This window comes from Dryobates pubescens, chromosome 24 (genome assembly GCF_014839835.1).
Source record: "Dryobates pubescens isolate bDryPub1 chromosome 24, bDryPub1.pri, whole genome shotgun sequence".
Lineage (NCBI taxonomy): Eukaryota > Metazoa > Chordata > Aves > Piciformes > Picidae > Dryobates > Dryobates pubescens.
The window spans coordinates 16620881-16645169 of NC_071635.1; the positions used below are offsets into that span (position 1 = coordinate 16620881).

Consider the following 24289-nt stretch of genomic DNA (forward strand, 5'->3'; position numbering starts at 1 on the left):
CTAGGCCGGAGAGCAGGCTGGGCAGAGAGCATCTGTCAGCAGCACAGCCACTCCTGGCAAGCTCAGCACCACGGCGCTGCAGAGGCATCCAGCAGGAGCGAGCTGCAGGAGGGCTGGGGGGGGGGCAGGAGCAGCTGGAGGAGCTGAGGGCCTTCTGCTTCCCTCTTCCCCGGGGCCACAAGCAGCCAGGAGGCCGAGCCCGGCACCGCCGATGTGCTGCAGCGGGGACACGGCCCCGGGAGCACAATTGATGCCTGCTGGCAAGGAGTCAGCGCTGCTGCCGGGCAGCAGCCCCAGGCTGGGCTGAGCAGCAGGGGGGAAGGAGGCTGAGGAGCTGGAGTGTGGCGGGAGGGGGCCAGGGGCAGCTGCCCCGAAGGCGGGCGGCGAGGCTCGGGGAGCGCCGGCCCGGGGTCGGGTGGGCTCGGGGAGCGCCGGCTCGGGGTCGGGTGGGCTCGGGGAGCGCCGGCCCGGGGTCGGGTGGGCTCGGGGGAGCGCCGGCTCGGGGTCGGGTGGGCTCGGGGAGCGCCGGCTCGGGGTCGGGTGGGCTCGGGGAGCGCCGGCCCGGGGTCGGGTGGGCTCGGGGGGCGGCAGCTCGGGGTCGGGTGGGCTCGGGGAGCGCCGGCCCGGGGACGGGTGGGCTCGGGGAGCGCCGGCTCGGGGTCGGCTGGGCTCGGGGAGCGCCGGCCCGGGGTCGGGTGGGCTCGGGGAGCGCCGGCTCGGGGTCGGGTGGGCTCGGGGAGCGCCGGCCCGGGGTCGGGTGGGCTCGGGGAGCGCCGGCCCGGGGTCGGGTGGGCTCGGGGGGCGGTGGCTCGGGGTCGGGTGGGCTCGGGGAGCGCCGGCCCGGGGTCGGGTGGGCTCGGGGAGCGCCGGCTCGGGGTCGGGTGGGCTCGGGGAGCGCCGGCCCGGGGTCGGGTGGGCTCGGGGGGCGGTGGCTCGGGGTCGGGTGGGCTCGGGGGGCGGCGGCTCGGGGTCGGGTGGGCTCGGGGAGCGCCGGCTCGGGCTGGGCTGGGCTCAGTTTTGGGCTTCTGACTGCAAGAAGGACCTTGAGGAGCTGGAGCAGGGCCAGGGAAGGGCAAGAAAGGTGGGGAAGGGTCTGGGGAAGAGGGCTGGGGAGGAGCAGCTGAGGGAGCTGGGGGTGGGGAGTGTGGGGCAGAGGAGGCTGAGGGAGACCTCCTTGCTCTCTGCAGCTCCCTGAGAGGAGGCTGCAGCCAGGGGGGGTTGGGCTCTGCTCCCCAGGAACAAGGGCCAGGAGGAGAGGCAATGGCCTCAGGCTGCCCCAGGGGAGGCTTAGGTTGGACATTAGGAGAAACTTCTTTCCCGAAAGGAAGAGGAGAAAGCTCCCAGGAGACCTTCTGGTGGCCTTCCAGGATCTGCTGTGGGCTGCAAGCAAGCTGGGGAGGGACTTTGGAGGGGGTGAGGGAGGGATAGGACTGGGGGGGCTGGAGCAGAAGTAGAAGTGGGGAGCTGGAGATTGGCTGTGAGGAAGAAGTTGTTGCCCATGAGGGTGGTGAGAGCCTGGCACGGGTTGCCCAGTAAGGCTGCCATGCTGGAAGACAGTGGGGGTGAGTTGCTGGTCATGCCCCTGCATGGTTCCCCCAAGCCTGCTTCCTTCCCTGCAGCCAGGCAGGAGTGCAAAGGGCTGAGTTCCCCTCCCCTGCTGTGTGGCCAGGGGAGGGATGGTCATAGAATCATAGAATCAACAAGGTTGGCAAAGACCTCAGAGATCATCAAGTCCAACCTAGTACCTAATATCCAATCCCTCCTGACAGCTAAGCCATGGCTCCAAGTGCCACATCAAGTCCCTTCTTGAACACCTGCAGGGCTGGGGACTCCACCACCTCCCTGGGCAGCTCATCCCAGTGGCCAATTCCTCTTGCTGGGAAGAACTTTCTCCTCCCCTCCAGCCTCAACCTCCCCTGGCACAGCTTGAGACTGTGTCCTCTTGTTCTGCTGCTGGGGGCCTGGCAGAAGAGACCAACCCCCAGCTGGCTCCAACCTCCCTGCAGGGAGTTGGTTTCATGGGAAGCCATCCTGGCAGGCCAGCAGCCAGCCCTGGCACCAGCTCCCTGCCCTTTGGGCAGCAGGCAGGCAGTGGGAGGCCAGTCTCAGGCACTGCTGGTGGGGAAGGTGTGCCCACTGCAGCACCTCCCTGGGCTCAGCTGGGTACCCCTCCCCCCAGCACAGGCTGCAGGGGGGGTGCTGCACACCCTGTTGGTGAGGCACTCAGCCCTCCCTCTCAAGGCCAAACCCACCCAGTTTTAGTCTCTGTGCACGCCTCAAGAGGAGCAGGAGGGCTTGCCATCCCCTTTGAGCTGGCATGGAGGTGAGCATGCTCCCTCCCCAGCTGTGCCCTGCAAGCTGCCAGCCCCAGCAGGGTGAGGATGGGCAGAGGATCACACAGAGACTGCCAGGAGGAGTTTCAAGGCTCCTGTTTTATGCCACCCTTTGCAATGGCTTGGTCATGCTGCCCATGGGCTGGGGGGCACTTCTGGAGGGATATTTATCAACATCTACAAACATCTGAGGGGTGGGGGGCAAGGTGAAGGTGCCAGGCTCTTGTCAGGGGTGCCCAGTGACAGGACAAGGAGCAACAGGCACAAGCTGGAGCCCAGGAGGTTCCATCTCAACCTAAGGATAAACTTCTGCCAGGGTGAGACTCCACCTGGAGCTCTGGGTCCAGTTCTGGAGCCAGACCCCCTGTGGGTGCCCTGCAGCAGGAGGAAGCTCCTTTGGGAGGGCAGCCCCAGGGAGCTGCAGGAGTCGGGGCTTGTGATCCCCTAGCAGAGCTCCCACAGAGCAGGGGAGGGCAGGGTGTGAGGTGCTCAGGTGAGGGAAAGGCTTCTCTGCCCCAGCTGCTCCTCTGCCCCTGCCCAGCTCCAGAGCACCAAGGCTTGGGGTGCCCAGAGGTGAGGCTGGCAAAGCTCCTCTGCTCTGGGCTTGTTTCAAAGGGTAAGGGGAACCAGGAGCAACATTCAGGTGAGCAGTGGGGGGAGGGAGTCCCTGGGTTAGCCTCTTGGAAGGCAGCTGCTGCCCTGCCAGCACTTTGGTCACCATCACTGCCACCACCCAAGACCCATGGGACCACCAGCTGCAGAGTACAAGCACTTGGGGTGCCCACAGCTGAGGTTGGACTTCAAAGCCACCTGGATGTGCTCCTGTGTGACCTGCCCTGGGTGACTCTGCTCTGGCAGGGGTTTGGACCTGGATGGCCTCCAAAGGTCCCTCCCAACCCCTAACATTCTGTGACTCTGTGACTGTGATTCTGTGTCTCTGTGACTGATTCTGTGACTCTGACTCTGTGACTCTGTGTGTGACTCTGATTTGTGACTCTGATTCTGTGTCACTGTGACTCTGACTGTGCCTCTGTGACTCTGATTCTGAGACTCTCATTCTGTGCTTCTGTGACTCTGATTCTGTGCCTCTGTGACTGATTCTGTGCCTCTGTGCCTCTGATTCTGTGCCTCTGATTCTGTGACTGATTCTGTGCCTCTGTGCCTCTGTGACTGATTCTGTGCCTCTGATTCTGTGACTGATTCTGTGCCTCTGTGACTCTGATTCTGTGACTCTGACTCTGTGCCTCTGTGACTCTCATTCTATGACTGTGACTCTGACTCTGTGACTCTGCCTCTCATTCTGTGCTTCTGTGCCTTTGTGACTCTGTGCCTCTGTGACTGTGCCTCTGATTCAGTGCCTCTGTGCCTTTGATTCTGTGCCTCTGATTCGGTGCCTCTGTGCCTCAGATTCTGTGACAAACTCCTCTGCTGGCCCCCGGGGTGTGAGGCAGCCTCAGAGCAGAGCCAGCACCAGAAGCAGCCTTGCTGCCAGAGCAGCAGCACCACTTGGTGGGCACAGGAGGATGCACAGCTGTGCCCTGCAAGCACAGCCTGCAGCACGGCCGTAAGTCCTATTCCAGCCCTGGACTTCTAGAGGGCTAACTTTGCCCTCTTCAGGACTCTGCTAGGAAGTATCTCTCAGGCTAGGGCTGCAGAAGGAAGGGAGGAAAGCCCAAGAGAGCTGCTTAACATTCACAGAATCACAGAATCAGCCAGGTTGGAAGAGACCTCCAAGACCATCAGGTCCAACCAACCACCCAACCCTATCCAATCAACCAGACCATGGCTCCAAGTGCTTCATCCAGGCTCTTCTTGAACACCTCCAGGGATGGTGACCCCACCACCTCCCTGGGCAGCTCATCCCAAAGGCCAATCTCTCTTGCTGGGAAGAAATTCGTTCTAAACTCCAGCCTCAACCTCCCCTGGCACAGCTTGAGACTGTGTCCTCTTGTTCTGGTGCTGGGGGCCTGGCAGAAGAGACCAACCCCCAGCTGGCTACAACCTCCCTGCAGGGAGTTGGAGAGAGCAATGAGGTCTCCCCTGAGCCTCCTCTTCTGCAGGCTAAGCAACCCCAGCTCCCTCAGCCTCTCCTCACAGGGCTGTGCCCCAGACCCCTCCCCAGCCCTGTGCCCCAGACCCCTCCCCAGCTTTGTTGCCCTTCTCTGGACACCTTCCAGCAGCTCAACCTCTTTCCTACCCTCAGGAGCCCAGAGCTGGACACAGGACTCAAGCTGTGGCCTAAGCAGTGCTGAGCACAGGGCACAAGGACTTCCCTGCTCCTGCTGGCCACACTCTGCCTGACCCAGGCCAGGCTGCCCTTGGCCTTCTTGGCCCCCTGGGCACACTGCTGGCTCCTCTTCAGCTGCTCTCCCCCAGCACCCCCAGGTCCCTCTGCCTCTGCTTCCCCCCCTCTGCCTCTGCTTCCCCCCTCTGCCTCTGCTTCCCCCCTCACCCCTACACTCTGCAGCTGCCCTTGCAAGCACAGAACCATGGAATCCTTTTGGCTGGAAACACAGACTCACAGAGTGCTGGGGGGCTGGAATGGACCTCCAGAGATCATCCAGTCCAAGCCTCCTGCCAAAGGGGCAGGGCACCCAGGAGCACATCCAGGTGGGGCTGGAAAGTCTCCAGAGCAGGAGACTCCACAACCTCTCTGGCAGCCTGCTCCAGGCCTCCAGCAGCCTCACCCCAAAGAAGTTTCTCCTCCTGTTGAGATGGAGCCTCCTGGGCTCCAGTTTGTGCCCACTGCCCCTTGTGCTGTCCCTGGGCACCACTCAGCAGAGCCTGGCCCCAGCCTCCTGCCCCCCAGCCTTTAGCTCTTGCTGAGCATTGCTCAGCTCCCCTCTGGGGCTGCTCTTCTGCAGGCTCTCAGCCCCAGGGCTCTCAGCCTTTGCTCCTCCCAGAGCTGCTCCAGGCCCTTCATCATCCTCATAGCCTCTGCTGGGCTCTCTCCAGCAGTTCCCTGTCCCTCTTGATCTGGGCAGCCCAGACCTGGACACAGTGCTCCAGCTGTGGCCTCAGCAGGGCAGGGCAGGGCAGAGCAGAGGGAGGACCTGCTGGCTGCACTCCTTGATTGCACCCCAGGAGACCCTTGGCCTCATGGGCCACAAGGGCACACTGCTGTCTGGTGGGGAACTCCTTATGTCCCCCAAACATGGAAAGAACTTGGAAAAGGTCAAATCCAACCAACCTTGCCCCAGGCCAAGCCCAAATCCCAGCACCTCTGGGAGAGAAAAGCAGCAAGAGAGACCTCAGAGCTTACTGTGGGCTTCTGATGGGTTTAATGGTACAGAGAACAGGATGGCACTGAAAGAACAGGAGGCACAGCCCAGCTCTGACAGCCAGGTGACAGGAGGGGACCACAGGCTGCTGTCTGTGCACCCCTTACAAAACCCCACGTGGGAGCTCCTGCCCGGCTGGCCCCTGGCACACCACTGAGCCCAGGCACCGGCTGTGGCTTGGCCTCCTGCAGTGCAGGACCTGGAGCCTGCAGAAGGCTCCCACTGGCCCCCGGGCCGGTGGCAGGGGGGAGGGCAGAGACCTTTCTGCCCAGCGTGCCCGGGGGGGCAGCTCCCCGCCCGCGGTGCCCACCTGCCGCCCTGCCCTGGGGGCAAGCAGGCAGCAGCCACCCTGCTGGCACTCACAGCCCTCGGCTGCTCGCCACTTTGGGGTAAGGAATGGATTCCTGGCTCTGCTTTGGTGCTTTCCCTGTGCCTGGCATCTCCTCCTCCGCGGCCCGCCCCGGTCGAGCCCTGGCGAAGCTGCCTCTGTCTCACCCACGGACCCTGCTCAGCAGGCAGAAGGCAGCCAGGGCCGGACAGCAAATAAATACCCCCCCCTCCTCCTCCCGCTCTCCCCCACCCCCCAGCGCCCGCGGGGCTGCGGGCACAGCTCAGTAGCCGTCCTGGCAGTCGTTGTCGTCGTAGTCGGCGGCAGGCTTGTGGCGGTAGGCGCCCGGCCGCCTCCGCCGGCTGCTGCTCTCCAGGCTCTGCGGCGAGCTGGCATCGCCGCGGCTGCTGCTGGCCTCCTCCTGGGAGCGGCTCTCCTCCTCCTCGTCGTCATCGTCGCCCTGCTGGGAGTCGCTGTTGCTCTCTGTGGAGCTGCTGTCCTCCCCTGTGTTGTCCTCCTGGCTGCCATCCTCCTGCAGGGATGAGCTGCGGCTCTCGGCCGAGGCGCTCGGCGTGTCCCCGTCGGGGGCAGAGTCATTCTCCTCCTCCTCTGACTCCTCCGCAGTGTCCTCCGCCGACTGGCTCTGCTCGCTGGCATCTTCCCTGGACTTGCTCTGGTTTCCCTCTTCTTCCTCAGACTCGCTGTCGGGGGCGGAGGGCTGACTCCTGTCCTCTGCGGACTCCTGGTCCTGCTGCTCCTCCAGGTCCCGGCTGTCCCTGTGCTCCTCGGACCTGCTCAGCGTCTCCTGGGAGATGTCCTCTGGGGACTCCTGGAGCTGCTCATCGGCCTGCTCGGCGCTGTCCTCCCTGGACTCGCTGTCCTCACTCTCCCTGGAGGGGCTGTCCTCCCCATCCTCATCCTCCTCGGAGCGGCTGGGGCTGTTTTCCTCCGACGGGCTGGCGTCAGGCTCCTGCGAGTCGCTGCTGTCCTCCACGGAGGGGCTGTCCTCCGCCGAGTCAGCCTCCTCCAGCTCCGGGGACCTGCTGTCCCCCTCCTCCCAGCGGTGTGAGCCAGCTCCCTGGCCACTCTCTCGGCTGCCCCCCAGGGCACGGGGGCCGGCGCGGTGCCCTCTGTAACTGCCGCCCAGGCCGTCGAAGACGGAAGGGTCATCCCCCTGCATGGCTTCGTCCCCGAAGTCGTAGCTTTCCTCGTCCTCCTCCTCCTGCTGGCTGCTGCTGCTGTGCCCTCCCTGCCTGTAGCGGCTGCCGAGGTAGCTCCTGTACCTCCAGTGGTCCTCCCCGGCGCTTTCGCTGCTGCTGCTGCTGCTGCTGTCGCCGCGTCCCCCACCGGCCCCGTGGCCAGCGCCGTGGCCACCTTCCCCGTCGGCCCCAGCAGCGTAAGTCGGACCTTCTCCCCTCTCCTCCTCCCCGTTCTGATCGAAGCTGTCATCGCCACTTTCATCCTCCTCCTCCGGGAAGCCCCCGGCATGGGAGGGAAGCGAGCTGAGCGCAGGGCCATGGTGCCCTCTGTGGTCACCATCGTCGGTGTCGCGGGCATCCTCCTCCTGGGGGGGTGACAAAGGCAACAGCTTGCAGGTCACAGTGTCACAGCGCCACAGGACGGCGGAGGTTGGAAGGGACCTTCAGAAATCATCCAGCCCAAGTCCCCCTCTGCCAGAGCAGCATCACCCAGGGCAGTGCTCACAGGAATGCATCCAGGTGAGGTTAGAAAGGCTCCAGAGCAGGAGGACTCCACAACCTCCCTGGGCAGCCTGCTCCAGGCTCCAGCAGCCTCACACCAAAGAAGTTTCTCCTCCTGCTCAGCTGAAACCTTCTCTGCTCCACTTTGTGTCCATTGCTCTTTGGCTTACTCCTGAGCACCACCCAAGAGAGCTTGGCCTCCTCCCCTTGCCCCCCAGCCCTCAGCTCTTGAGAGGCATTGCTCAGCTCCCTCTCAGCCTTCTCCTCTCCAGGCTAACCACCCCCAGGGCTCTCAGCCTCTCTGCACAGGGGAGATGCTCAGGTCCCCAACTTCTCCTCCTGGCTCTCCCTTGGGCTCTCCCCAGCAGCTCTCTGTCTCTCTGCACCTGGGGAGCCCAGAGCTGGGCACAGGATTGCAGCTGTGGGCTCAGCAGGGCAGAGCAGAGCAGAGGGGGAGCAGAACCTCCCCAGCCCTGCTGGCCACACTCTTCCTGCTGCCCCCCAGGCCCCCATTGGCTCTCTTAGCCCCCAGGGCCCTTTGCTGTCCCCTGCAGACCTTGCTGCCCAGCAGCACCCCAAGGTCTTTCTCCCTGGAGCTGCTCTGCAGCAGGGCAGCCTCTAACCTGTCCTGGGGCCTGCTCTCAGCAGCGCTCACCACAGGCTGCCCTGACGTGGGGCTGAGCTCACTCTCCCAGCCAGGAGAGACATCCCTGCCCTGCTCACTCACCAGGAAACCAAGGCTGTTCCCATCCCAGGCACTTGCATCCCCGTGGTCCACCTGGTTCAGGTGCTGAGCCTCCCCAGCTCTGCCTCCCTGGCTGTGGCCACCGTGCTCAGCCAGCTCCTCGCCCACGGCATTCCCGCTCACTGGCTCTCTGACCAGGGAGTTGTCCCCTCTGCCTGCACTGGCAGGGGAATGTCTGCCACCTCCAGCACCCAGGAGGTCACCCAGCTTGTTGCTGTCATCTTCAGTGGCTGTGTCCTGCAGGCAGAAGGTGACGGAGTGCTTTGGTTTGGTAAACACAGCTGCACAGAGCGCTGCTGCTGCTGCTGCTGCTGCTGCTGCTGCTGCAGGAGCAAAGGTTGCTCCTAAGCCATGCAAGAGCTCAAGCCTTTCCCCATTGCTCTTTCTGCTGATGAAATCAGAAGGGCCATGCAGAAAAGCCCAAGCAAGGCAGGATGGTTCAGAGCATGAACTCCTTTGGCAAGACCAACCCAGCAGAACGCCCCTGGGGAGCTGGGAATGACCCCAGCCAGGCAAGGCGAGGCAAGAGGAGGTGAAACCAAGCCAGCCTGGCAGGCAGGTGAAGCTCACAGAGACCTGCTGAAGCAGCAGCTCTTCCCCCAAGTGCCAGGCCCCAAGACGCCTGCCCAGGGCTGGGAACCAGCCCTGAAGCTGCTCCAGGCAGGACCGAGGGCAGCTCCTGACTTACCTCCCGCTCGGCACCGTGGTGGGGGTGGGCAGGCTCAGGGCCGGGCACCTAAAGGCATCCAGGAGACATCTGATGAGTGATGGGTGAGCCTTGGCAGGGTGAAACTGATGGGGGAAGGGGGTTGGGTAGCTGCCCAGGGGGTACTTACAGGGTGAGCAGAAGCTACAGCCCAGAAGAGCAGCACCAGGAGCGCAGCCCTCATCTTGGTTGTGGTCCCTGAGGCTGCAACAGGGAGCAAAGTGTTTGCACACCAGGGCAAAGCATCATGCCCCTGGCTGCAGCGTGGCCCCACAAAGCCCTTCCAACTGATACAGCCTTGGCAGCCCATCCCATGGTGCCCCTCAGCTTGGCATGGCATTAGACAACTCAAGGATTTCATGGAATCACAGAGCTGGCAGGGCTGGGAGGGAGCTCCAGGCTCAGCCAGCCCCAGCCCCCTGCCCTGGGCAGGGACACCTCACACCACAGCAGGTTGCTCACAGCCACCTCCAGCCTGGCTGCAAACACCTCCAGCCAGGAGGCTTCCACCACCTCCCTGGGCAGCCTGGGCCAAGCTCTCACCACCCTCCTGGCCAACAACTTCTTCCTCACAGCCAATCTCCAGCTCCCCACTTCTACTTCTGCTCCAGCCCCCCCACTCCTATCCCTCCCTCACCCCCTCCAAAATCCCTCCCCAGCTTGCTTGCAGCCCCCTGCAGCTCCTGGGAGGCCACCAGAAGGTCTCCTGGGAGCCTTCTCCTCTGCAGCCTGCACAACCCCAACTCTCTCAGGCTGTGCTCAGAGCAGCTCCAGCCCTCTGCTCCTCCTCCTGGCCCTGCTCTGGACACCTTCCAGCCCCTCAAGATCCTGGAGCCACAAAGGCTCCAGAGCTGGGCACAGCAATAAGGCTGGGAGGGGAGAATAAGGCTGGGAGGGGAGAATAAGGCTCCTCCAAGAAACTCCCCCAGCCCCCATCCCAAACGCTGCTCTTTGCCCTCCGGGCCACCCCCGAACGCAGCCCCGAAGGCAGCCCAGCCCGTTACCTGGAGCCGTGGCGCCGGGGAGGGTCGGAGCTAGCCGCCTGCTCTGGGATGCCCGGGAGCTGTGTGCCCCAGCGCCGCCGCCGCCGGGCATTTAAGTGCTGCCGGGCGCTGGCCCCCGGGCCGCGGGCAGCCAATGGCACCGGCGGGCAGCGCAGGGACGGTGCCGCCGGGCCCCGGCCTCCCACGCTTCCTCCGGGACACCGGCCCCCAAAAAAAGCTCCTTGCGGTCCGCAGGCGGCCGGGCCCCGGCCGGCAGTTAATGACCTGCCCTGCCGGGCTGTGTTTTGGCTGCTAAATCCGTCCCGTTCACACACCTCCCCCTCCCGCCCCTGCCCCTGCAGGCACAGGCAGGCAAACAGCCGCGGGGGCACCCGCGCCGGGCACCGGCCCCGGCCCCGGGCTGCCGGCATCCGGCAGCGCTGCTGGGGGGCAACGGCCGGGACCCTGCCCAGGGCTCGGCATTCCCCCTGCCGCGGGGCATGGCAGGGGTTGTGCCCACACACAAGGCAGAAAGGCTTCACTGAATCACTGAAGGCTTGGAAGGGAGCATCCAGTGGCAGCCCCTGGCAGAGCAGGAGCAGAGGATCCAGCCCAGGGCACACAGAACACAGCCAGCCAGGGCTGCAGAGGCTCCACAGAAGGAGACTCCACAACCTCTCTGGGCAGCCTGCTCCAGGCCTCTGGCAGCCTCCCAGCCAAGAAGTTGCTCCTGATGCTGAGCTGGAAGCTCCTGGGCTGCACTTTCCATCCCTTGCCCCTTGGCCTGTGCCAGGGCACAGTGAGCAGAGGCTGTCCCTGTGCCTCCCTTCCTGCCCCCCAGCCCTCAGCTCCTGAGAGCCATTGCTCAGCTCCCTCTCAGCCTTCTGCTCTCCACACTCAGCACCCCCAGGGCTCTCAGCCTTTCCTCCCCAGGCAGTGCTGCAGTCCCTTCAGCAGCCTTGGAGCCTGCCTTGGCCTCTCTGCAGCAGCTCCCTGTCCCTCCTGAGCTGGGCAGCCCAGGGCTGGAGGCACCCTGGTGCCCTGGTGCATGCCAGGCAGGGTGGCACTGGATGATCTCTAAGGTCCCTCCCAGCCCAACCTGTTGTGTCAGCAGAAGCAATTGTCCTCATGCACAGAAGGGACACTTGGGCATAACCTGAGCCAGAGCAGCAGGCAGGGAGATAACCTCTGACCATGCAGGGCAGGCTGCCTGGGGGGGAATCACTGCATGGGAGGGCTTGGAAGGGACCTCCAGAGATCATCCAGTTCCAACCCCCTGCCAGAGCAGGGCACCCAGGGCAGGGCACCCAGAGCACAGCCAGGAGGGGTTGGAAAGGCTCCAGAGCAGCCTCCACAACCTCTCTGGGCAGCCTGCTCCAGGCTCCAGCAGCCTCACAGGGACAAAGCTTTCCCTCCTCTTCCCCTGGCACCTCCTCTGCTCCAGCTTGCCCCCAGTGCCCCTGGTGCTGTCCTTGGCCAGCCCTGAGCAGAGCCTGGCTCCAGCCCTGCACATCTTCATCCCCAGCAAGGAGGTCACCCTCAGGCTCCTCTGCTCCAAGCCCCCAGCCCCAGCTGCCTCAGCCTGGCCTCACAGGGAGATGTTCCCCTGGCTGCAGCAGCTCTGTGCCTCTGGGCTGGACTCTCTCAAGCAGCTCCCTGAGCTCCTGCTGGAGCTGAGGGGCCCAGAGCTGGAGCCAAGATTGCAGCTGTGGCCTCAGCAGGGCAGAGCAGAGGGGCAGCAGAACCTCTCTGACCTCCTCCCCACAGCCCTCCTGCTGCAGCCCAGGCTGCCCTTGGCCTCTCTCCTGGTTGGGGAGCAGCTGGCCAGGAGCAGGCAGGGTGAGACTGCAGCACAGGAGGCCAAGGGCAGCCTGGGCTGCACCCAAAGCAGGGTGGCCAGAGCTGGAGAGAGGGATCCTGCCCCTCTGCTCTGCCTGGGGAGACCTCACCTGCAGGGCTGGGGCCAGAGCTGGAGAGAGGGATCCTGCCCCTCTGCTCTGCCCTGGGGAGACCTCACCTGCAGGGCTGGGGCCAGCTCTGGAGAGAGGGATCCTGCCCCTCTGCTCTGCCTGGGGAGACCTCACCTGCAGGGCTGGGGCCAGCTCTGGAGAGAGGGATCCTGCCCCTCTGCTCTGCCCTGGGGAGACCTCACCTGCAGGGCTGGGGCCAGCTCTGGAGCCCTCAGCACAGGAGGGAGCTGGAGCTGAGGGAGAGGCTCCAGAGGAGGCCAGCAAGATGCTGAGGGGGTTGGAGCAGCTCTGCCCTGGGGCCAGGCTGAGGGAGCTGGGGGTGTTGAGCCTGCAGAAGAGAAGGCTGCAGGCAGAGCCCAGAGCAGCTGCCAGTCCCTGCAGGGGCTGCAAGCAGGCTGCAGAGGGACTGCTGCCAAAGGGCTGCAGGGACAGCCCCAGGGGCAATGGGTTGAGATGAGAGCAGAGCAGCTGGAGCTTGGATGTGAGGAACAAGTTGTGCCCCAGGAGGCTGCTGGAAGCCTGCAAGAGGTTGCCCAGGGAGGTGGTTGTGGCCCCATGCCTGGAGAGCTTGCAGGGGAGGCTGGAGAGGGCTCTGGGCAAGCTGCTGCAGGGGAGGATGTCCCTGCTGAGGGCAGGGGCTTGGCCTGCAGGGGCTCTGCAGCTCCCTTCCAGCACAGAGCTCTCTGTGACTGTGCCAGCACCACACAGCTGCTGTGTGCCTCAAGCGTCTTCTGCCTCCTTCCTCCTGCCCTGCCATGCAGGGAGGCCACCCCCAGCCTGCTGCTGTCCCCACAGGCCCTTGGCCTCAGGACAGGCAGCTCTGAGCTGCTGCTCTCAGGGGCACAGTGCTGCAGCAGCTGCTCTCCTGCCCCCTGCCCCAGCCCCGCTGCAGGTACCGTGGGAGGTATTTTCCTCTCGACCTGTGACAAAATTATACCCCTTGTCCCCTGCCAGATATGAGTTCACTCTGACAGCCTTTTTTTAGGCACCTCCAACAATTAGCAGCTTGGGTTGGGTCAGGTTTTTTGGTCCCAACCCTGCATTTAACTCAGCCCCCAAGGACCTGCTGCTGCTTCCCAGCCAAGGTGAGGAACCGACCTGGTGAGCAGGGGGTAAACACTGCGCTGTCTCTGAGCACCCCAAGGGCACCTCCCTCCCCTCTGGTGACCCCAAAATGCCTGTGGCAGCAGACCTGAGAGCTCAAAGGCCAGGGTCTGTCACACAGCCCCCAGCCCCCTCCCTCCCCTGCAGCCACTGCTCAGCAGCTGAGAGCCAAACTGCCCAGAGCTGAGGGAGAGCTGAGCCCAAGGTCTGCTGCTTACAGAGGCACAACGCAGGGAGAGGAATGGAATCACTCACCCCAGCATCCCAGGCCTGCCCCTGGGGACTTCCCACCCCCCCAGGACCACAGAAACCACAGAAAGATTCAGGCTGGGACAGAGCCTGGGGAACCCCAAGCCCAAGCCCTGCCCTGCAAGGCTCAGCCCTGAGCCACAGCCCCAAGCACCACAGCCAAACCACCTTCAAACCCCTCCGGGCCTGGGGGCTCCACCAGCTCCCTGGGCAGCCTCTGCCCCTGCCTGACCACTCTGCCTGGGCAAAGATTCTCCCTGCTGCCCAGCCTGAGCCTGCCCTGCTGCAGCCTGAGGCTGTGCCCTCTCCTTCTGCCACTGCTGCCCTGGGAGCAGAGAGCAGCAGCAGCCTCTGCACAGCCTCCTCCCAGGGAGCTGCAGGCAGCCAGGAGGTCTCCCTCAGCCTCCTCTCCTCCAGCCTAACCCTCCCCAGCTCCTTCAGCCTCTCCTCAGCACATTGATGCTCCAGGCCCTTCCCAGCTTCCCTGCCCTGCTCTGCCCTGGCTCCAGCACCTCCCCAGCTCTCTGGCACTGAGCTGCCCAAAGCTGAAGGCAGCTCTCCAGGGGTGGCCTCCCCAGAGCTGAGCCCCAGGGCACAGTCCCCTCCCTGCTGCTGCTGGCCACAGCATTGCTGAGCCCAGCCAGGAGGCCTTTGGCTTCCTTGGCCCCCTGGGCACACTGCTGCCTCCTCTTCAGCTGCTCTCCCCCAGCACCCCCAGGTCCCTCTCTGCCTGGCTGCTCTCAGCCCCTCTGCCCCCAGCCTGTGGCACTGCCTGGGGTTGCTGTGGCCAAAGTGCAGCCCCTGGCACTTGGCTGTGTTCAATCTCCTGCCCTTGGCCTCTGCCCCTCTGCCCAGCCTGGCCAGGTCCCTCTGCAGAGCTCTGCTGCCCTCTCACAGCTCAGCTCCTGCCCCCAGCTTGCTGTCAGCTGCACATTCCCTGCTGATGGACTCCATCCCCTCCTCCAGATCATCAATGAAGATATTGATCAGGCTGGGGCCCAGCCCTGCTGCCTGGGGCACAGCACTGGTGCCTGGCTGCCAGCTGGCTGTGGCACCATTCACCACCACTCTCTGGGCTCAGCCTCCAGCTAGTTCCTCACCCAGCTCAGAGCTGCTGTCCCAGCCAGGGGCTGACAGCTTGGCCAGGAGGAAGCTTGGCCTGCTGGAAGCTCCTGCTGCCCACCTTGGCCATGGATCCAAGCTCCCCAAGCCCCTCTCTGCAGAGCCTCCCTGCCCTGCTGCTGCATTTCCTCACAGGTTCCCCTGCAGAGTGAAGTCACAGCACAGGCTGCAATCAGCCATCCAGCTTGGCAAGCCCAGAGCTGGCAGCAGTGGGGGCAGCCCTCAGGCTCTGCTGCCATGCAGCCAGGCCTGGGCAGGCTGAGAGCCGGGCAGGGAGAGGTGGAAAGAAGCCCAAGAGGGGCAAGGGCAGAGGCTGGCAGCTGGGGAAGAACAACCCCAGGGAGCAGAGCAGGTTGGGGACTGAGCTGCTGCAGAGCAGGGCAGGGAAAAGGCCCTGGGGGGGCTGGGGGTGGGAGGTGCCCAGGAGCCAGCAATGTGCTGTGGGGGCCAAGGAGGCCAAGGGCAGCCTGGGCTGCAGCAGGAGGGCTGTGGGGAGGAGGTCAGAGAGGTTCTGCTGCCCCTCTGCTCTGCCCTGCTGAGGCCACAGCTGCAATCTTGGCTCCAGCTCTGGGCCCCTCAGCTCCAGCAGGAGCTCAGGGAGCTGCTGCAGAGAGCCCAGCCCAGAGGCACAGAGCTGCTGCAGCCAGGGGAACATCTTCCTCCCCAGCAGAGCCTGAGGGAGCTGAGGGCTCTGCAGCTTGCAGAGGAGGAGCCTGAGGGGGAGCTCAGTGCTGGGGAGGAAGCTGTGCAGGGGCAGTGCCCAGGGGCTGGAGCCAGGCTCTGCTGGGGGCTGCCCAGTGCCAGCCCCAGGGGCAGGGGTGGAAGCTGAGCCAGAGGCAGTGCCATGGGCACAGGAGGAGAATTCTTTCCCTGGGAGGGTGCCAGAGGCCTGGAGCAGGCTGCCCAGGGGGGTTGTGGAGTCTCCTGCTCTGGAGATGTTCCAACCCCCCCTGGCTGTGTTCTGGGTGCCCTGCCCTGGGTGCCCTGCTCTGGCAGGGGGTTGGGTTGGATGAGCTCTGCAGCTCCTTCCCAGCCCCTGGCACTCTGGGATGCTGTGAAACTCCCCCCTGGCTGCAGCCTCCTCTCAGGGAGCTGCAGAGAGCAAGGAGGTCTCCCTCAGCCTCCTCTGCTCCACACTCCCCACCCCCCAGCTCCCTCAGCTGCTCCTCCCCAGCCCTCTTCTCCAGACCCTTCCCCAGCTTGGTGACCTTCATCAGCCAGCTTGGCTGAATGCACTGATGGAGGCCCCCCCAGTGCCCCTGAGCTGTGCCCCCCAGCTCTGCCCCCCATTGAACACTGCTGTAGGACCCTGGGCAGTGCCCCTGGGCTGTACCCCCCAGCTCTGCCCCCCATGGGACACTGCTGTAGGACCCTGGGCAGTGCCCCTGGGCTGTGCCCCCCAGCTCTGCCCCCCATGGGACACTGCTGTAGGACCCAGGGCAGGGCCCCCCAGCTCTGCCCCCCATTGAACACTGCTGTAGGACCCTGGGCAGTGCCCCTGGGCTGTACCCCCCAGCTCTGCCCCACATTGAACTCTGCTGTAGGACCCAGGGCAGGGCCCCCCAGCTCTGCCCCCCATTGAACACTGCTGTAGGACCCTGGGCTGTGCCCCTGGGCTGTACCCCCCAGCTCTGCCCCCCATGGGACACTGCTGTAGGACCCTGGGCTGTGCCCCTGGGCTGTACCCCCCAGCTCTGCCCCACATTGAACACTGCTGTAGGACCCTGGGCTGTGCCCCTGGGCTGTACCCCCCAGCTCTGCCCCACATTGAACACTGCTGTAGGACCCTGGGCTGTGCCCCCCAGCTCTGCCCCCCATGGGACACTGCTGTAGGACCCTGGGCTGTGCCCCCCAGCTCTGCCCCCCATGGGACACTGCTGTAGGACCCTGGGCTGTGCGCCCCAGCTCTGCCCTCCATGGGACACTGCTGCTGGGCCCCTGGGCAGCCCCCCAGCGCTGCTGGGCTGTGTCTAGCTCAGCACTGGCAGCAGAGGGGGAGCATCAAGTCGCTGAGGCTCCTGAAGTGTCCCCCGGAGCAGGATGCCTCTGCCAGCGGCTGCCTGCTCCGCTGCCCGGCCCTGGCAGCAGCGACTTCTCAGGCAGAACCAGGCAAGGCAGCACTCAGAGAGCTTCCGAGTGAGAAGCCCTCTGCAGCCACCTCCCTCTGCTCAGCCTGCTGCCAGTGCAGCTGCAGGGAGCTGCCAGGCAGCAGCCTGGGGGCAGTGCTCCCAAGGCAGCAGAGAGCTGAGGCTGAGCTCTGCCCTCCTGCGACGGCAGCTCCCAGGGAGCTGCTCCGCAGCTGTGGGCTGGGAGTGCAGCCAGCTGTGCCCTGCATGCCAGGCAGATGCCTCTGAAGCACAGAACCAGAGAATCATCTGGGTTGGAAAAGCCTTTAAGCTCACCCAGCCCAACCATCCTCTGCCCCTGCCCAGGCTGGGGCTGAGCCATGGCCTCAGCACCACGGCTCTGGAACCCCTCCAGGGATGGGCATCCAACCCCCTCCCTGGGCAGCCTGGGCCAGGCTTGCAGAACCCTTGCAGGCAAGAAGTTTCTTCTCCTCTCCAACCTGAGCCTCCCCTGGGGCAGCCTGAGGCCATTGCCTCTCCTCCTGGCCCTTGTTCCTGGGGAGCAGAGCCCAACCCCCCCTGGCTGCAGCCTCCTCTCAGGGAGCTGCAGAGAGCAAGGAGGTCTCCCTCAGCCTCCTCTGCTCCACACTCCCCACCCCCAGCTCCCTCAGCTGCTCCTCCCCAGCCCTCTTCCCCAGACCCTTCCCCACCTTTCCTGCCCTTCCCTGGCCCTGCTCCAGCTCCTCAAGCTCCTTCTGGCAGCCAGGAGCCCAAAGCTGAGCCCAGCCCTCAAGCTGTGGCCTCCCCAGTGCTGAGCCCAGGGGCACAATCCCTGCCCTGCTCCTGCTGCCCACACCACTGCTGCTCCAGCCCAGGCTGCTGCTGCCCTCCTTGCCCCGCTGCCCACCCCCTGCCTCCTCTCCAGCTGCTGCCACCCAGCACCCCCAGGGCTTGCTCTGCTGCCCACTTTCCAGCCCCTCTGCCCCAGCCTGGGGTGGCTGTGCCCCAAGTGCAGGGCACAACATTTAGCCTTGTTGAGCCTCATCCCTTTGGCCTCTGCCTCCCAGAGCCTGATTTAGGTTTGTTTGAGGGAAAGGAAAAAAGGCAGAAGGAAATGAGTGATGGAAAAGGTGATAGGAAGCAGGGACTGCAGGAGGGGAGTGTGGAGGCAGAGGCAGCTCAGAGTGGGCAGAGAGGCCAGGTCAGGGCTGGTGGCTTGAGGCATGAGGTCATCAGTACAGAGAGCCAGACCCTCCTCCTGCTGGCTGGGCAGCTCTCCTCTGCTTCCTGTCCTGTCAAGTGTGGCTCACAGGGTCTGACTTTATTGCTGCTGGGTGCAGCTGGACAGGAAGTGTCCACAGGCCCCTGGGACCTGGGCAGGCAGGATGGGCACTGCCAGGGCAGCCCTGATGGGCACTGCCAGGGCAGCCCTGAGCGAGAGACCACCAGCAGTTGGAATCATACCTCAAAAGGCTGCCCAGAGAGGTGCTGGAGCCTTGCCCAGAGAGGTGCTGGAGCCTTGCCCAGAGAGGTGCTGGAGGCTTGCTCAGAGAGGTGGTGGAGCCTTGCCCAGAGAGGTGGTGGAGCCTTGCCCAGAGAGGTGCTAGAGCCTTGCTCAGAGAGGTGGTGGAGCCTTGCCCAGAGAGGTGGTGGAGCCTTGCCCAGAGAGGTGCTGGAGCCTTGCTCAGAGAGGTGCTGGAGCCTTGCCCAGAGAGGTGCTGGAGCCTTGCCCAGAGAGGTGGTGGAGCCTTGCTCAGAGAGGTGCTGGAGGCTTGCCCAGAGAGGTGGTGGAGCCTTGCCCAGAGAGGTGGTGGAGCCTTGCCCAGAGAGGTGGTGGAGCCTTGCTCAGAGAGGTGCTGCAGCCTTGCCCAGAGAGGTGCTGCAGCCTTGCCCAGAGAGGTGGTGGAGCCTTGCTCAGAGAGGTGCTGGAGCCTTGCCCAGAGAGGTGGTGGAGCCTTGGCCAGAGAGGTGGTGGAGCCTTGGCCAGAGAGGTGGTGGAGCCTTGGCCAGAAGTGGTGGTGGACCCTTGCTCAGAGAGGTGGTGGAGCCTTGCCCAGAGAGGTGCTGGAGCCTTGCCCAGAGAGGTGCTAGAGCCTTGCCCAGAGAGGTGGTGGAGCCTTGCCCAGAGAGGTGGTGGAGCCTTGCCCAGAGAGGTGGTGGAGCCTTGCCCAGAGAGGTGCTGGAGCCTTGCTCAGAGAGGTGCTGGAGCCTTGCTCAGAGAGGTGGTGGAGCCTTGCCCAGAGAGGTGCTGGAGCCTTGCCCAGAGAGGTGGTGGAGCCTTGCTCAGAGAGGTGGTGGAGCCTTGCCCAGAGAGGTGGTGGAGCCTTGCTCAGAGAGGTGCTGGAGCCTTGCCCAGAGAGGTGGTGGAGCCTTGCCCAGAGAGGTGCTGGAGCCTTGCCCAGAGAGGTGGTGGAGCCTTGCCCAGAGAGGTGGTGGAGCCTTGCTCAGAGAGGTGCTGGAGCCTTGCCCAGAGAGGTGCTGGAGCCTTGCCCAGAGAGGTGGTGGAGGCTTGCTCAGAGAGGTGGTGGAGCCTTGCCCAGAGAGGTGCTGGAGCCTTGCCCAGAGAGGTGGTGGAGCCTTGCTCAGAGAGGTGGTGGAGCCTTGCTCAGAGAGGTGGTGGAGCCTTGCCCAGAGAGGTGCTGGAGCCTTGCCCAGAGAGGTGGTGGAGCCTTGCCCAGAGAGGTGGTGGAGCCTTGCTCAGAGAGGTGCTAGAGCCTTGCCCAGAGAGGTGGTGGAGCCTTGCCCAGAGAGGTGGTGGAGCCTTGCCCAGAGAGGTGGTGGAGCCTTGCTCAGAGAGGTGCTGCAGCCTTGCCCAGAGAGGTGCTAGAGCCTTGCCCAGAGAGGTGGTGGAGCCTTGGCCAGAGAGGTGGTGGAGGCTTGCCCAGAGAGGTGGTGGAGTCTCCTTCTCTGGAGACCCTCAAAACCTACCTTGCATTGCAGTCCTGGAGAGCCTGATCTAAGGGAACCTGCTTGGGGCTTGGACTGAAGGAACTCCAGAGGTCCTTTCACAGGAGTCACAGCCACAGGGGCACAGAATCAGAGGCACAGAGGCACAGCATCAGAGGCACAGTCACAGAGACACAGAATCAGAGCCACAAAGACACAGAATCAGAGTCAGAGAGGGACAGAATCAGAGGCACAGAACCACAGAACAGAAGGGGTTGGAAGGGACCTCTGGAGCTCATGCAGTTCCAAGCCCCCTGCCAGAGCAGCATCACCCAGGGCAGGGCACCCAGAGCACAGCCAGGAGGGGTTGGAAAGGCTCCAGAGCAGCCTCCACAACCTCTCTGGGCAGCCTGCTCCAGGCTCCAGCAGCCTCACAGGGACAAAGCTTTCCCTCCTCTTCCCCTGGCACCTCCTCTGCTCCAGCTTGCCCCCAGTGCCCCTGGTGCTGTCCTTGGCCAGCCCTGAGCAGAGCCTGGCTCCAGCCCTGCACATCTTCATCCCCAGAAGGAGGTCACCCTCAGGCTCCTCTGCTCCCAGCTCTCACCGTGCTGGGGCTCTGTGCTGCTGTGACAGGGCAGGAGGCAGCCTGCAGTGTTTTGCCCACTGTGAGCTTTATCTTGTGATGAAGAGGAGCAGCTGTGAGTTGGGAGGGCTCAGGCTTCAGCCAGCCTGCTGGGTGTGCAGGGTGCACAGCTCGACCAGGGGACAGGAGAGAGCAGTGGTCCCCACTGCTGAGCAGCCAGAGCCAAAGCATCACCTCTTAGGTCTGCATTCCTCTTGCTGATGTGTCCTGCACCAAGCCCCAGCTGCAGAGAGGAAGGTTCAGAGCAGGAGCAGGGCAGGCTCAAAAAGGCCAAGGGCTGGGGCCTGAGCCTGGGGCACAGCCACCCCAGGAAGGCTGCAGGCTGGGGGCAGAGGGGCTGGAAAGTGGGCAGCAGAGCAAGCCCTGGGGGTGCTGGGTGGCAGCATCTGGAGAGGAGGCAGGGGGTGGGCAGGGGGGCAAGGAGGGCAGCAGCAGCCTGGGCTGGAGCAGCAGTGGTGTGGGCAGCAGGAGCAGGGCAGGGATTGTGCCCCTGGGCTCAGCACTGGGGAGGCCACAGCTTGAGGGCTGGGCTCAGCTTTGGGCTCCTGGCTGCCAGAAGGAGCTTGAGGAGCTGGAGCAGGGCCAGGGAAGGGCAGGAAAGGTGGGGAAGGGTCTGGGGAAGAGGGCTGGGGAGGAGCAGCTGAGGGAGCTGGGGGTGGGGAGTGTGGAGCAGAGGAGGCTGAGGGAGACCTCCTTGCTCTCTGCAGCTCCCTGAGAGGAGGCTGCAGCCAGGGGGGGTTGGGCTCTGCTCCCCAGGAACAAGGGCCAGGAGGAGAGGCAATGGCCTCAGGCTGCCCCAGGGGAGGCTTAGGTTGGAGAGGAGAAGAAACTTCTTGGCTGCAAGGGTTCTGCAAGCCTGGCCCAGGCTGCCCAGGGAGGGGGTTGGATGCTCATCCCTGGAGGGGTTTCAGGGAGGCAGAGCTGTGGTGCTGAGGCAATGGCTCAGCCCCAGCCTTGGGTTAATGTTGAACTCATTGACATAAAAGGTTTTTTCCATCAGAAATGATTCCATGTGCCAGAGCTGGATAATGTTTGGACTTGATGCAGCTGAAGAGTCTTTTCCACCTGAAGTCACTCTGTGATTCTGTGGTTCAGAGCCTGGCTGTAGGGCTGGAGCAGCTGCTCCCACTCTGTGCTGACTCTAATCTCCCAGCCTTGGCTGATGGAATTTTCTTCCTCCTAACTCTTCTTTGTCTTTCCCTCCCAGGCAAGGAAGCCGATCTTCCCCCTCTGCTCCACTCTGCTGAGGCCACAGCTGCAGCTCTGGGGCCAGCTCTGCAGCCTCTGTGCCAGGAAGGCTCTGGAGGGGCTGGAAGGTGTCCAGAGCAGGGCCAGGAGGAGGAGCAGAGGGCTGGAGCTGCTCTGAGCACAGCCTGAGAGAGTTGGGGTTGTGCAGGCTGCAGAGGAGAAGGCTCCCAGCAGACCTTCTGGTGGCCTCCCAGGAGCTGCAGGGGGCTGCAAGAGAGCTGGGGAGGGACTTTGGAGGGGGTGAGGGAGGGATAGGAGTGGGGGGGATGGAGCAGAAGTAGAAGTGGGGAGCTGGAGATTGGCTGTGAGGAAGAAGTTGTTGGCCAGGAGGGTGGTGAGAGCCTGGCCCAGGCTGCCCAGGGAGGTGGTGGCAGCCTCCTGGCTGGAGGTGTTTGCAGCCAGGCTGGAGGTGGCTGTGAGCAACCTGCTGTGGTGTGAGGTGTCCCTGCCCAGGGCAGGGGGCTGGGGCTGGCTGAGCCTGGCTGAGCCTGGAGCTCCCTTCCAGCTCTGCCAGTTCTGATTCTATAGATCACATGAAAGCAGCACACTGCCAGCCACAGCCTGAGGCCTTACACAAGAGACTAATTCTGCTGGACAAGGACCTTCACAGCCTGTTAAGCTTCCAGCTGCCTGCAGTGCTGCACCTCAGAGGGGTTAGCTACGTCTGACTGAGCTTCCTCATCACATCCTTTGGCCTCAGGCTGTTGAGCTTCCACTGCTCCAGCTGCAAATCCCTCTGATCACACAATGCTTTGTTCCTGCCTGCTGAAGAACGTTGCAAAGGAGATCAACCAAGCAGAAATCTTCCAAACCCCAGCACTTGTGTGAAATGAATCAGGAGGAGGTCACAGCTCCCAGGGTGCTGGGGGCTGGAAGGGAGCCCTGGAGATCTTCCAGTGGCAGCCCCTGGCAGAGCAGGAGCAGAGGATCCAGCCCAGGGCACACAGAACACAGCCAGCCAGGGCTGCAGAGGCTCCACAGAAGGAGACTCCACAACCTCTCTGGGCAGCCTGCTCCAGGCCTCTGGCAGCCTCCCAGCCAAGAAGTTGCTCCTGATGCTGAGCTGGAAGCTCCTGGGCTGCACTTTCCATCCCTTGCCCCTTGGCCTGTGCCAGGGCACAGTGAGCAGAGGCTGTCCCTGTGCCTCCCTTCCTGCCCCCCAGCCCTCAGCTCCTGAGAGCCATTGCTCAGCTCCCTCTCAGCCTTCTGCTCTCCACACTCAGCACCCCCAGGGCTCTCAGCCTCTCCTCCCCAGGCAGTGCTGCAGTCCCTTCAGCAGCCTTGCAGCCTGCCTTGGCCTCTCTGCAGCAGCTCCCTGTCCCTCCTGAGCTGGGCAGCCCAGGGCTGGAGGCAATCTTGCAGGGGAGGTCTCAGCAGGGCAGAGCAGAGGGGGAGGAGAGCACTCTCCACTGTCTAGAATCATGGAAGGGGTCAGGGAAGGAAGCTGGGGACATGGGGCCAGGAGCTGCTGCCTGTTCCCTGCCAGGATAGTCCCAAGGTGCAGCAGGGACACAAAACTTTGTTTGATTTGGTTCCTTAGGGTTTGGTTTGGGTCTTTGGGGTTTGGTTCTTTGTTTGGGGGTTTGGTTTGATTCTTTGGGATTGGGTTTGGTTTGGTTGGGTTTGGCTCTTTGGGGTTTGGTTTGGTTCTTTGCTTGGGGTTTGGGTTGGGTTGGTTTGGTTGTTTGGGGTTGGGTTTGGTTTGGTTGTTTGGGATTTGGGTTGGATTTGGTTCTTTGGGGTTTGGTTTGGTTCTTTGGGGCTGGGTTTGGTTTGGTTCTGTGTTTGGGGTTTGGTTTGGCTTGGTTTAGTTTGGTTGTTTGGGATTTGGTTTGGTTCTTTGGGGTTTGGTTTGGTTCTTTGCTTGGGGTTTGGTTTGGGTTGGTTTGATTCTTTGGGTTTGGTTTGGTTCTTTGGGGCTGGGTTTGGTTTGGTTCTGTGTTTGGGGTTTGGTTTGGCTTGGTTTAGTTTGGTTGTTTGGGATTTGGTTTGGTTCTTTGGGGTTTGGTTTGGTTCTTTGCTTGGGGTTTGGTTTGGGTTGGTTTGATTCTTTGGGTTTGGTTTGGTTCTTTGGGGCTGGGTTTGGTTTGGTTCTGTGTTTGGGGTTTGGTTTGGCTTGGTTTAGTTTGATTGTTTGGGGTTAGGTTTGGTTGTTTGGGGTTTGGTTTGGTTCTTTGGGGTTGGGTTTGGTTCTTTGGGGTTGGATTTAGCTTGGTTGTTTGGGATTTGGTTTGGTTTGTTTCTTTGCTTGGGGTTGGGTTTGGTTCTTTGGGGTTGGGTTTGGTTCTTTAGGGTTTGGTTTGGAAGGCATCCTCCACCTTCAGCACTGCTCCCTGCAGAGCTTGGGCCAGGACCACAAGAACCTGATCCACAGAACCAGCACAGAATGATGGAGGCTGGAAGAGGCCTCCAGCCTGGGGCCTAACACCATCAGCCAAACCCTGCTCCCAAAGTGCCACATCCAAGCTTGCCTTGAGCAATCCAGCCATGGGGACTCCACCACCTCCCTGGGCAGCCTCTGCCAGGCCCTGACCACTCTGGCAGCAAAGACATTTTAACCTGGCTCCAACCTAAGCCTCCCCTGGCACAAGTTCAGGACATTGCCTCTGCTTCTATCACCTGAGACTGGGGAGCAGAGCCCAACCCCCCCTGGCTGCAGCCTCCTCTCAGGGAGCTGCAGAGAGCAAGGAGGTCTCCCTCAGCCTCCTCTGCTCCACACTCCCCACCCCCAGCTCCCTCAGCTGCTCCTCCCCAGCCCTCTTCCCCCAGACCCTTCCCCACCTTTCCTGCCCTTCCCTGGCCCTGCTCCAGCTCCTCAAGCTCCTTCTGGCAGCCAGGAGCCCAAAGCTGAGCCCAGCCCTCAAGCTGTGGCCTCCCCAGTGCTGAGCCCAGGGGCACAATCCCTGCCCTGCTCCTGCTGCCCAC

The 24289-nt window shown here is 63.4% G+C and overlaps 1 protein-coding gene across 1 annotated transcript; it reads right to left on the reverse strand.

Moving 5' to 3' along the window:
* Positions 1-6200: 6200 nt before the first annotated feature.
* LOC104307928 (dentin matrix acidic phosphoprotein 1-like) lies at positions 6201-9277 on the reverse strand. Its single transcript, XM_054172525.1, has 4 exons — positions 9224-9277; positions 9076-9123; positions 8370-8624; positions 6201-7506 (listed from the first exon to the last, which is right to left on the reverse strand). The coding sequence occupies exons 1-4, from the start codon at positions 9275-9277 to the stop codon at positions 6226-6228; spliced, it is 1638 nt and encodes a 545-aa protein (XP_054028500.1). The 3' UTR covers positions 6201-6225.
* Positions 9278-24289: the final 15012 nt, after the last annotated feature.

Coding starts and splice junctions, on each gene's coding strand:
- LOC104307928 (XM_054172525.1), bottom strand. CDS start 9,277: ATGAGGGCTGCGCTCCTGGTGCTGCTCTTCTGGGCTGTAGCTTCTGCT. Junction 9,124..9,223: donor CTGTAGCTTCTGCTCACCCT/GTAAGTACCCCC, acceptor GGATGCCTTTAG/GTGCCCGGCCCTGAGCCTGC. Junction 8,625..9,075: donor ACCACGGTGCCGAGCGGGAG/GTAAGTCAGGAG, acceptor TTCTGCCTGCAG/GACACAGCCACTGAAGATGA.